Source organism: Argentina anserina, chromosome 5 (genome assembly GCF_933775445.1).
Source record: "Argentina anserina chromosome 5, drPotAnse1.1, whole genome shotgun sequence".
Lineage (NCBI taxonomy): Eukaryota > Viridiplantae > Streptophyta > Magnoliopsida > Rosales > Rosaceae > Argentina > Argentina anserina.
In genome coordinates, this window is record NC_065876.1 from 6440498 (window position 1) to 6452024 (window position 11527).

Consider the following 11527-nt stretch of genomic DNA (forward strand, 5'->3'; position numbering starts at 1 on the left):
GTTTAGGGTTTAGCTCTAAATTTTGTGTATGTCGGTTTTGAAGTCATGTGTCATTGATTTCTTACAAAATTTCATCTCTCACATCTCTAGAAATTGAGCTAAATACATGAAAATCATTATCCAAATATGTACAACTTACCTAACGGAAACTGAGGTCAACTAGAAATTCCATTAACTATTTTAAAGAGTCAACAAGATCTCACCTACATTTTAGGACAATGTAGTAGTACTAAAATCAGAATAGATTAGGATAGTAAAATATTCAAATTTACTAATTGCTATTTGCCATCAATTGCTAAATATCGATCCCAAAAGCCGTTGGGCTAACGACGTCGTTTTGGGGCTACCACTATAGAATAGAAAATAATCGTTCGGGTCAAACCAACTCTATAAAGGCAACGGCCAACGGCTATTATTCCGGTCTCTCACTCTTTCAACTTATCGGAAGCAGAAAAACCCGGGGAGAAGATCACGGAAGAAAGACCGATCCGACCACTCTCCAATTCTCGGACCACATTAACTCGGCTAACTTCCTCGCAAAAAAACTCGTCCCTGCAATTTAAGCTCCAATCCCTTTGCCCATTTCTCTTGATTCTTTCCCTTTAGGTAAGAATCCACTCTCTCCTCACAACACCAATTCTCTGTCCCAATTCTTTCTGAGAGTTTACCGTTACCGTTGACTGTGTTACCTTATCCTTCAAGCTAGCTAGACCCCCACCCATTCTTTTCCTTTCCCCCACAGATCATGTCATTGTAAAATCGATAGCAGAGTTACGTGGTCGAAAGAAAGAGCTGCAGATTTCGTGTTTGTTATATCTTTACTCTTGCTAACTTACGCGTCGCCGGGGGTCTGAAAGGGTTGTTCTTGAATCCCAGGGAGGGGGGAAAGGCTTCCATTTCTTTCTGGGGATTTTAGATTTTTATTCCTTTTTCCTGTACAGAACTACAGAGTTTTTTTTGGGGGGGTGTTTGATTTGTTTTTGGGTGTCTTTTGAATCAATGTGATTGAAGGACTTGTGAATTATAGAGGCCTGCTTTCATTTTCAAAATTTAGGCATCAAGATAGAGAGAGAGAGAGACACTTGTTAAAATAGCGTCCAGGTAGTTTTGAAAATGTCTGTTGCTGATGTTGCTTTGAGTCCGGTTCGCCAAGAGTCGGTGAATTCTGCCGGGTTCTGCGCCAGTGAGCTCGGGCATTGCTCCAGTGAATCGATCATCTTGTACCTCAGGATCGCCGGCTCTGTGATCCCCATGCGTGTTCTAGAGTCTGACTCCATCGCATTGGTGAAGCTGAGGATCCAAACATGCAAAGGGTTTGTGGTGAAGAAGCAGAAGCTTGTGTTTGGAGGCAGGGAATTGGCCCGGAACGATACTCTCATTAAGGACTATGGCATTACTGGTGAGAATGTATTGCATTTGGTTCTCAGACTTTCCGATCTTCTGCACATAACTGTTAGGACCATTTGCGGCAAGGAGTTCGAGTTCCAAGTTGATAGGCACCGGAATGTGGGGTATCTCAAGCAGCGGATAGTCAAGAAGGGGAAATGTTATGATCCTGAAGACCAGGAGCTCTTCTGCAATGGGGAGAGGCTCGAGAACCAGAGGCTCATTGATGACATTTGCAAGAACAATGATGATGTTGTTCACTTGGTGGTTCAGAAGTCTGCAAAGGTCAGAGCTAAGCATTTCGACAAAGATTTGGAGCTTTCGGTTGTGGCATCTATTTCTGATGAAAAAGATGAAGCAATTGATGAAGAGGATAACAATCAGAGCAATGGGATTCCGGCCATTGCATGGGATTCACCTCGTACATGTCCGGATTTCCTGTTGGAACCAATCATTGTCAATCCCAAGGTTCAGTTGCCATCTTATATATGGGATATGATCAACTCTACCTTCAATGGTATGGTGAAGGGCAGTCAGCCTATAAGGTCATCTGAGGGGACTGGAGGAACTTACTTCATGCAAGATTCTTCTCAGGAGATCATATCGGTTTTCAAGCCTATCGATGAGGAGCCTAATGCAGTCAACAATCCCCACGGCTTACCTGTATCTCCAGATGGTGAAGGGTTGAAAAGAGGAACGAGAGTAGGAGAAGGAGCCATCAGGGAGGTGGCTGCATTCTTGTTGGATCATCCCAGAAGAGGGCCTCGAACATTATCTGGCGAGACTATGGGCTTTGCTGGGGTGCCACCGACACTGTTAGTTAGGTGCTTGCACAAGGGATTTAATCATCCCCATGGATTTGATAGCTTATCGGAGAATGTTAAGATAGGATCGTTGCAAATGTTTATGAAGAATGATGGAAGTTGTGAGGACATGGGTCCTGGTCGTTTTCCCATGGAGGAGGTGCACAAGATTAGTGTTTTTGATATCAGAATGGCTAATGCAGATAGGCATGCTGGCAATATTTTGTTTGGAAAAGGCGAAGATGGTCAGACTGTGCTCATTCCAATTGATCATGGATACTGCCTGCCTGAGAATGTAAGCGTCTCTTCTCTTCATTTACTTCAATGCTTTTCATAGTAATGCTTCAATTGTGTACAACTTCATTCCACTGTTTCTGCCATAGTCCCTACATAATGTTTGTGAATATGGTGAAGCTTTTACATCAGATTTTCATATCTAGGCACTAAAATTCACTCAATCTCCATGTAGCACATCTAGATTGTCTAAAGATAGAATTTTTGTTGTTTCTTGATTGATTTTTTTTATCAGAACCATAGCTACTGTCTTGATTGGAGAAGTTTGCCTATGGAACTTGAACTCTTTCAATAAAGCTTTACTGAAATAGATTAATGAACCTCTTAAGTCTCAAGAGTATATGGTTTCTGTTATCTCTCAGCAATACAAAACTGCTAAGAGGATGGTTTACTAACACAGATTTAATTTAACGAGTTTGCATACGCTACATAAACTCTTTCAATAAAGCTTTGTAGACATAGATTAATGAACCTTTTCACTAAAGTCTCAAGATATTGTTTCTATCTTCTCTCAACACTACAAAACTGCTAAGAGGATGGTTTAATAACACAGATCTAATCTAACAAGGAAATGATGTTTGCAGTTCAACATAAGCTTCTCACATTCATCCTTGTACAAAAGAATTCAAATTTACCTTTCACCCTTTCTAGGCTGGTTAATCAGTTTCTGGATATGTCCTAGCCCCAGACTTGTAATTAGTTTTCTTCACCATTTGAGTGGCTTTAGCATGTGTTTGGTCTTTGTATTTGCTCTTGTTACTTGTAGACTTATCTGTTTATTCCATCTGCAGTTTGAAGATTGCACCTTCGATTGGCTTTATTGGCCACAAGCTCGCCAGCCTTATGCAGCTGACACCATTGAGTACATAAAATCTTTGGACGCTGAGCAAGATATCGCTCTTCTCAAGTATTATGGGTGGGACATTCCTCTTAAGTGTGCCCGCACTCTTCGTATCTCAACCATGCTTCTGAAAAAAGGGGTGGAGAGAGGTCTCACCCCCTTTGTCATCGGTAACCTCATGTGTAGGGAAAATATCAACAAGAAGTCAGTGATTGAGGAGATTGTGAGTGAAGCTCAGGATTCTTTGCTTCCCGGCATGAGTGAAGCCACATTTCTCGAAGCCATTTCTGAGATCATGGACTCCCGGCTTGACAAGCTTGCAAAGTAATTTTCCTCGAATATAGGTATATATTTGTACGTATTGGATCAAAATTAATAGTCCATTTTTAGATGGATTAAAGCTTGTATGAAATGTGGATGGCTTATCTAAGTTTCAGTTAAGCCTCAAGTTTCCCCTTCATTTCTGTCAACTGACAGGATATTGATATATACCATGACTTCTGTCTACTGTTATGAAAGTAATCATGAATAATATGTATTCTGATATATATGAATTGCAGGAGTGTATTTAGAAACATAATCCATATCAGCTACTTGATAGAATCTTAGAATTTGGAGATGTACATACATAGTTTCTGCTTTGCAGTATATCATCTTAGTGAATTTTTTTCCTAAGGCTGGGCATCATGACCCAGACTTGTGTTCAAATGCTGTAATTGAGTTCTCTCAACTCAGAACTCAGTGTTGCTGGAAAATTGAATTCGGGGGGGGGGGGGGGGGGGGGGGGGGGAACTGTATTAACTGAAATGATTGACATGCTCCATATTTATTACAGCCAACAATCTTCATCACAATTCAGGAACATGAGATTGCTGCTACAAAATAGATGGTAAAACAGTAAAACCAGTCATCCAAATGATCATCAAGACGATACAAATCATACAATCATCACGGTTGGCAAGACATCAACAAGAAAGTTAACTTCACCAAAGACATCTCTGACTTCTCTTCAATTCCATTTGACAATGTAGGCATCAAATACTTCAAAATAACATGTTATGTACTATTATTCTCTATTAAATTCAGTCAAAACGATGTCATTCAAATTCATATTTACTTTAAACTAAAATCAAAGCCAAAATCTAAAGATTAAAAACAGATAGTTAACCGGTCACTCTATAGTGTTTCGGGGTATTGAATCAATCTTCTCAATTCCAAAATCTGAATACGAGCTCATCACAAATCACTTGAAAGTTGAAACACAACTGTTTTAACTACCCCTAAACACTGTAAAACTTGCCTAATATTACCACGCAGTAAAGACTGACAAATTTTCCTGATTTGTCACTTTCCTAATTTCCATTCTTTCTTGGGCCCCACCATCCCCTTAGATTTAGAGATCTCACTCTCACTCACACTTTTGTCTCAATCTTGGGTTTTGATTCTTGAAGCTCCCATTTTTCACCCAACAGAACCCCCCAATTCTCTCCACTTTTCACTCTCACAGATCCACTCCATTTCTTCTTCTTGTTCAATTTGAGCTCAGCAGCCATGAGCAAGCCTCAGACTCAGAGACCCAAGCCGCCTCCGTCGGGTCGGACCAACCTCGCCTCATGCATAGTCGCCACCATCTTCCTCATCTTCATCGTCATCGTCTCCCTCATCGTCTACTTCACCGTCTTCAAACCCAAAGACCCCAAAATCTCCGTCAGCGCCGTCCAGCTCCCCTCCTTCTCCCTCCTCAACTCCACCGTCAACTTCACCTTCTCCCAATACGTCGCCGTCAGCAACCCCAACCGCGCCGCCTTCCGCCACTTCGACTCCACCCTCCAGCTCCTCTACTCCGGCAACCAGGTCGGCTTCATGTTCATCCCCGCCGGCCAAATCGAATCCGGCCAGACCCAGTTCATGGCCGCCACTTTCGCCGTTAACTCCTTCCCCGTCTCCGATCCCAACCTCGCCGCCGCCGTCCAGGGCCCCATGGTCTCCCCCGAGCTCGGCGACGGGCTCAGCGGGGTTCGCGGGGGAGGAGGCGGCGGTGGGGCGACGATGGAGATTGAGTCGAGGCTACAGATGGCGGGTCGGGTCCGGGTCATGCATTTTTTTACCCACCACGCGGAGGCCAAGTCCGGGTGCAGAGTCGTCATTGCTGTTAGTGATGGATCTGTCTTGGGTTTTCATTGCTGATTTGATTTCTTTTTTGTGATCAATGAGTGAAAATATTGTAGCTTTTGGTTTGAATTTGTTTAACCACGGATGGAGCAATGTAAAATGTAAAAAAAGATGAAGTAATTCTTGACTGTTAATTTCACTCCACAATTCACATTGTGCATTCTGAGCTGGGGGGTTTTTGCCATCATTCTAAAAGCAAAGTCGCAAAGCTCAAGGGTTTTGTTTTCTTCTACTTTGTTGGGTTTGTTGAATATGCTGGGAGCTTAATTAGAGTGGAAGTAAAGGTATGATCCTACATTTTTCTCTATAAAAGATTCAAAGAGCCAATTATTTGGGGGTGATGTTGGACTGTGAATAGGGTTTTGGGTCCCGAGATCATCAAGTAAAGGATCTAACTCAACTGTGCTGACTTGACCAGTTTGCATTTGTCTCTATAGTATGTCTATTATATTCTACTGTGGTGTAAAAATACACTTACGGTGCTAGTAAATTTCTGTTTATAGAGTGGGAAGATTGAAAGGAAGTGAATGGTTGATAATGAATTACTTGGGCGGTAAATGGTAAATGTTGGGACAAGAAGTTCTGGCATAGTGTTGAATTAAGTGGAGGAGACAATGGGGACAAGTGCAGACACGGCTTTGGTATTCGAGTTCGCTCTTCTTTGACTCTTCTCGTGTTCTATTCACACTTAGCTCACAGTAAATTTTGTCCAGCAGCAAGTTTTTTTTTTTAATCAAATTATGCTCATCTATGAGTGTTTTTTTTTTTCTAATGAAGCTGGTTCACTACTAAAAAGAATTAAAAAAACTAGAATCATCAGAAAAAACCCAGCAAGTATTATCTGAATCTGTAAGATTCAAACTTCAAGTGCTGATTCTGTTGCCACCATTGTCGAATTCCATGGGCTTCTTTGAAGTTTGTTGGAGGGGTGAGATTGACTGTGAGATTTGCACAAGGGATGAGGTGCATTGGAGGCTCTGTCTCCTTTCCTACTGCATACCTTAATAGACTCCCTATAGAATTCTGGGTTGCTAACCTCTCAATGCCTCCTGCTCCAATCTCCACCATCTTCTTTCTGTGTTCAAAGTAACCAATGTATCCGGAGCAGAAGTCATCACCCTGATTCACAAATACATTAGGAGCCCATTCATACAGACCGAAAAATGGATCTTTGTGTTGTGACCAGGTTGGATTAACAGTTTTAGCAAGTCCTGCAGTGAACACACTCCGCGCAAAGCGAATGCCGAGCTTGATGTTCTCCTGCTTGATCCTCTCCATCGGGGCAACGAATACAAATGGTTGGTTGAAGAGAAAAGATCTGAGGAAGATTCCATCCTTGGCCATTGTTTTTCCAGCAAGCATTGCCAATACTGAACCCATGGAATGACCAGCTAGCCACACACTAGATGAATCACCTGCCTCCACAAGCGTAGCTCGGATTGCTTGCATAGCAGTCTCAAAGCGAGATGTCTTGTGAAGTCTGTTCTTGATTACCTTGAGGGACAAGTTAAGATCTCGCGATACCAGGTCATGCATCGCTAAGGTGCCACGGAAGGCAATTACATAATGAGGCCTGTTTGCATCTTCTAGTGATGACTGTTTTGTGCCAAGAGAAGAGAAAGGAGGAGGGGGCGGAGGTTTGAACATATAAATGGCACCGAAAATGGAGCAACTTTCATCATCAACCAGTGGGCGAAGCAACTCAAAATGGAAGAACTCCCACCAAGGAGGAGCCAAGGCCTCGGATCCTTTACGCTTCTCTTGGCGGTCCAGCTCAAGAACTTTGACACCCTGAACCAAGCTGGCGGCAACAGATCTCTGATGATCAGTGTTCTTCCTGCATAATATGTATGGTACACATTTCATTCCCATATCAATTTGTAAATATAGAGAATAACACATTCAATTGTTAAATAATGTTTGATACAGCAAGCCTGTGCTAATATACAAGTTTGAGCAACTTTCGATTTGGATACAACAAACACAATGGTCTTCATACTAGGCATGCTAGGTATATATGCAAAAGTGTGCATCTTGATGTCTGCACCACTGCACATTGTTAAACACCCAAAACCCAGCATGTTTAAACGCCAAGATGATCAAGGATTCTTCATTGAGAAAGGGAGTTCAGTAAGTCAACCTCATCTAGCACTTTGGGTGAGATCACTCAATCTCTATAAATACTTCTATTCTATATAGTTTTGCACCATCAGTAGAAGACCTTTTGTTTTCAAGTTTGGTAAGAGGGGTTGGCAACTAGTGTTTAGGTCGACTCATATGTTATGCGCCATTGTTGCCGGAACAAGGACATTCAGACCCCAGAGTTTAGAGGGGGTCGGTCAAGCTAAGAGTATGATAGATCACTTAATTTTGTGCTTCTAACAACAGGATGATTAGCAGAAGTTGTAAACATTAACCAAAGGGACGTGCAAGGAATAAGCAGTGTTCAAAGATATCAGATCACAAGCACTTTGTTCATAAAGTTTAATATCTAACGATTGCAGTCTCAAAATTTAAAGAATAGTAACGTCTAACCAATCAATAGAAGTTAGATGTGTTGGTCCTGAAACATAAAACAGATGTCTATCGGAAACCATTTGACACCAACGTTTCTCTGTAATCTTGCTCTCGATATATCCTCGCAACCTTTTCTCTGCAACAATCAAACATTAAGAAGAGAAAGTACAGAACTTGCAGAAAGAAGCTAATCACTTGTATTCATCCAAACACACCTTTTCCAGAACTATTAAGTACCCCGTGAAAATAGCACAAAGTATTGCTCAGCATCATCATAATACAAGCTGTTAAACTTTGACTATTATTTATTTATTTATTTTATTTCGCTTAAACTGACACGCTTTGTGCACCATAAAGAAGCAACACGCCCTGTCGACTCTGTTCATCCACAAATATCACCTTAATGTCCTTGGTGTTGTTTTTTCCTCTCATCTTTTCTTTCTTAATCACATCTCAATCCATTCGCAAAAAAATCAAATGATGGCTTTAGAAACAAGGCTACACGCTATGCGTAATGCCAACTAGCGCAACATTAATAGAATATGATTTGCCCTCGAGTGTAAGAAACAACCAGTACAGTACCTTACTGCTACAAATCGGAGAATACTTTACAAGTCCTACCATTCACACAATCTCAGGTTTCGATGGTGTTCATGAATGAGCCTGAAAACTGATTCACTGATTGAAACTACTAATGAGAAGAAGAAGAAAATGGAGACAGCCTTGACATAAGTACATGACACACTAGTTATCCAAGAAGATACGCTTGAGACTATTTGTACCTATGGACTTCACACTTCAACTGCATACCGTCTGCCCACCATTGGTGAATTCCATGAGCTTCTTTGAGATCCCGTGCAGGGGTTAAATTAACAGTCAGGTTGGCAGAAGGAATGAGGTGCAATGCTGGCTCAGAATCTGAGGCTTTTCCCACTGCATGCATTAACAGACCTCCGAGTGAATTCTGGGTAGCTAACCTCTCAATGGCTCCAGCTCCGATCTGCTCCATCCTCTTCCTATGCTCAAAATAGCCAATATATTCCGAGCAGATGTCATCGCGTGGATTGACAAACAGACTAGGGAACCATGAAGACAGAACCATGAATGGGTCTTCAACTGACCGACTTCCCTGATGTTGCTGTTGTTTAGCCTTCATGGCAAAAGACAGTCCTGCAGTAATTACGCTGCCTGCAAATCGAATCCCATGTTTAACATTCTTATTATTGATCCTCTCTATTGGGGCAGAAACAAATGGTGGATTAAAGAGAAACGACTTGAGAAAAACGCCATTTCTGGCCATAGTTTTCCCAGCAAGCATTGCCATGGATGACCCTAAGGAATGGCCAGCTAACCAGACATTTGAATCCCCTACTGCAGCAACCGTATTTCTGACAGCTTGTATAGCAATCTCAAAACGTGATGTTCGGTGAAGTCCATTGCGGATGACCTCAACATCCAACTCAAGATCTCGTGAGACAGAGTCGGACTTGGTTAAGGTGCCTCGGAAGGCAATGACATAACAAGGTCTTCCCTCAAGTGAGTGGTGACGTAAAGAAGGAGGAGGCTTGAATTCATAAACGGCGCCAAAGATGGAAAAACCAACATCATCCACCAATTTACGGAGCAACTTAAAGTGGAAGAACTCCCACCAAGGAGGAGCAAGGGCATCAGAACCTTCACGTTTCTCTTGGCAGTCACGTTCAACAATGTAGACACCCTGAACCAAACTAGCAGCAACAGACCTTTGATGATGAGGGTTCTCCCTGCATTGAATGGCACAAAATTTTAATTCTTATCCAGAAAAGTAGCCACTGTATCATCCCTAAGGACACTGCTGAAAACGAATGAAAGAAAAACAAAGATGATACTTTAAGCAACAAATTTGTACTGCACAGGCAAGTATCTGAACTACTTGTACATCTTTCTACATATTATAATGATCATAATGAAAAATACAATAAAGGTGGACTGACGTCCACAACAGGCAGAAACAGACAACAAAAACCAGAAAACTACTCTACATGCAAACAGATAGCTGCAGATAAAGGATGCCTTCCTGTGAAGCAACATATAAAAAAGGCTGTAATCAGTAAAAGCTAATGAAAAAAGCCCATATATAGACTACTTGTACAAAAAATAATTCACATGTTCATCTGTCATTTTAATTTGATAGATGAAATGAATAGCAAAATGTCAGGTTAACTTGTATAAGTAGCCAATTAGGCATGTCAACAATATAGCCAGAAGTATAATCCTTGTTCTAAAATTGTGAGACTATGATCGACAATAAATATGTGATATCAAACATGTACTCCCACCTGTTGATTAAATCTATGAGACTCTATTTGATAACAAACATATAACTCAACATCCACGGTCCACCTAACAGAATCCATTTTTATGGTTAAGTTACCAGCTTAAGATACGCATTCAGTCATTAGTTCAGTGATCAGCAACTATAGGTCTTAACTCACAAGCCCTTCACAAAAAACTCAAGATTCCAACTTAAAAAGAACTCACAAAGAACCAGAAAAAGAGTTTCTATGAAAGCTAAACGTCTCACCAGTCAATGCAAGTAAGGTGTAATGGCCCTGAAAGTTCAAAACATTCCCTCTCGGAAGCCATTTACAACCAATGCTACTCTCCCTGTTTCCTCTTACTATCCTCCAAAGCTGATCTGCATTCCACAGGTCGGGGGAGTGTTCAGACATATAAAAATACACATGAACGCAGATACTAATTCAAAACAGACTCCTGATTAGTACAGAACAAAACAGAAGGTTAAACAATGTGATCCAATTACATGGTTGGCCCTTATCTAATTGTCTTGTCAAAAAGCAAAGACCTTGCCTGAAAAAAAAGGAACCAAAGCTAAGAACCTGAAGAGTTTGCTTTTACTAAGCCACCTTAACCCTATGTATATGGATCGATGGCAAAACAAAAACGGTTTCAAGGGTCGATGCTTTTCTCAAAATGCATCCAGATCTGAGCAGAAGCCAATACGGGTGCCAAGAAACCCCAGACAGATCCCATTAGACTCTCACATTCTGATTTCAACAATTTAAAACAGATTCATGAAAAACAACCTATCAACCTTCTCAAAACAGAGATACGGAACAATGTCAAGCCAAACAGAAAGAACCAGCAGCAATCCAAATGATTCAACGAACCATTTTCAAATGAGTGATTAGTGATATGGGGATGGAAAGGAAAGCCAGAATTTCTGGAAACAATAAAAGCTGGAATGCGGAACCAGTATGAAAATGAAAACATTGAAATTGAGAAGCTTGAAAATGCACCTTGAAGAAGTTAAAAAGTGGGAGCCGGAGCGGTTGGATGGTCGTTAGTCAGCAGTGAGTGTTGAAATGTCTACGTCGTCCAAAGTAACAAGCTTCTCCGATGTACTTCGGACTCGGAACCTTCGAGTTCTCCTGTCTTCTGTCTTCTTCCGCGCAAAAAGCAGTTTTAGTCTTTTTCTCCCGGTTCTTTTTTTTTATGATGAATTTTCTCTCGG

At 41.3% G+C, this 11527-nt stretch overlaps 4 protein-coding genes across 5 annotated transcripts; 2 read left to right on the top strand and 2 right to left on the bottom strand.

Moving 5' to 3' along the window:
* Positions 1–405: 405 nt before the first annotated feature.
* On the top strand, positions 406–3878 carry LOC126794339 (phosphatidylinositol 4-kinase gamma 2). Its single transcript, XM_050521021.1, has 2 exons — positions 406–2484; positions 3275–3878. Exons 1-2 carry the CDS (start codon positions 1114–1116, stop codon positions 3650–3652), a joined length of 1749 nt encoding a protein of 582 aa, XP_050376978.1. The 5' UTR covers positions 406–1113; the 3' UTR covers positions 3653–3878.
* A 909-nt stretch (positions 3879–4787) lies between these two features.
* On the top strand, positions 4788–5643 carry LOC126795004 (uncharacterized). Its single transcript, XM_050521810.1, has one exon. The coding sequence runs from the start codon at positions 4876–4878 to the stop codon at positions 5509–5511; it is 636 nt and encodes a 211-aa protein (XP_050377767.1). The 5' UTR covers positions 4788–4875; the 3' UTR covers positions 5512–5643.
* Positions 5644–6262: 619 nt separating this feature from the next.
* On the bottom strand, positions 6263–8195 carry LOC126794665 (GDSL esterase/lipase At4g10955-like). The gene is made up of 2 exons (XM_050521426.1): positions 8032–8195; positions 6263–7333 (listed from the first exon to the last, which is right to left on the bottom strand). The coding sequence occupies exons 1-2, from the start codon at positions 8091–8093 to the stop codon at positions 6334–6336; spliced, it is 1062 nt and encodes a 353-aa protein (XP_050377383.1). The 5' UTR covers positions 8094–8195; the 3' UTR covers positions 6263–6333.
* A 365-nt stretch (positions 8196–8560) lies between these two features.
* LOC126794410 (GDSL esterase/lipase At4g10955-like) lies at positions 8561–11488 on the bottom strand. 2 transcript variants are annotated; one of them, XM_050521122.1, is made up of 3 exons: positions 11313–11488; positions 10577–10690; positions 8561–9776 (listed from the first exon to the last, which is right to left on the bottom strand). In XM_050521122.1, the coding sequence occupies exons 2-3, from the start codon at positions 10636–10638 to the stop codon at positions 8786–8788; spliced, it is 1053 nt and encodes a 350-aa protein (XP_050377079.1). In that variant the 5' UTR covers positions 10639–10690; positions 11313–11488; the 3' UTR covers positions 8561–8785. The 2 variants fall into 2 exon arrangements, with proteins under 2 accessions (XP_050377079.1, XP_050377080.1); XM_050521123.1 differs by lacking the exon at positions 11313–11488 and adding an exon at positions 11108–11253.
* Between the last annotated feature and the right edge of the window lie 39 nt (positions 11489–11527).

Coding starts and splice junctions, on each gene's coding strand:
- LOC126795004 (XM_050521810.1), top strand. CDS start 4,876: ATGAGCAAGCCTCAGACTCAGAGACCCAAGCCGCCTCCGTCGGGTCGG.
- LOC126794665 (XM_050521426.1), bottom strand. CDS start 8,093: ATGGTTTCCGATAGACATCTGTTTTATGTTTCAGGACCAACACATCTA. Junction 7,334..8,031: donor CATCTAACTTCTATTGATTG/GTTAGACGTTAC, acceptor CATATTATGCAG/GAAGAACACTGATCATCAGA.
- LOC126794410 (XM_050521122.1), bottom strand. CDS start 10,638: ATGGCTTCCGAGAGGGAATGTTTTGAACTTTCAGGGCCATTACACCTT. Junction 9,777..10,576: donor CACCTTACTTGCATTGACTG/GTGAGACGTTTA, acceptor CATTCAATGCAG/GGAGAACCCTCATCATCAAA.
- LOC126794339 (XM_050521021.1), top strand. CDS start 1,114: ATGTCTGTTGCTGATGTTGCTTTGAGTCCGGTTCGCCAAGAGTCGGTG. Junction 2,485..3,274: donor GATACTGCCTGCCTGAGAAT/GTAAGCGTCTCT, acceptor TTCCATCTGCAG/TTTGAAGATTGCACCTTCGA.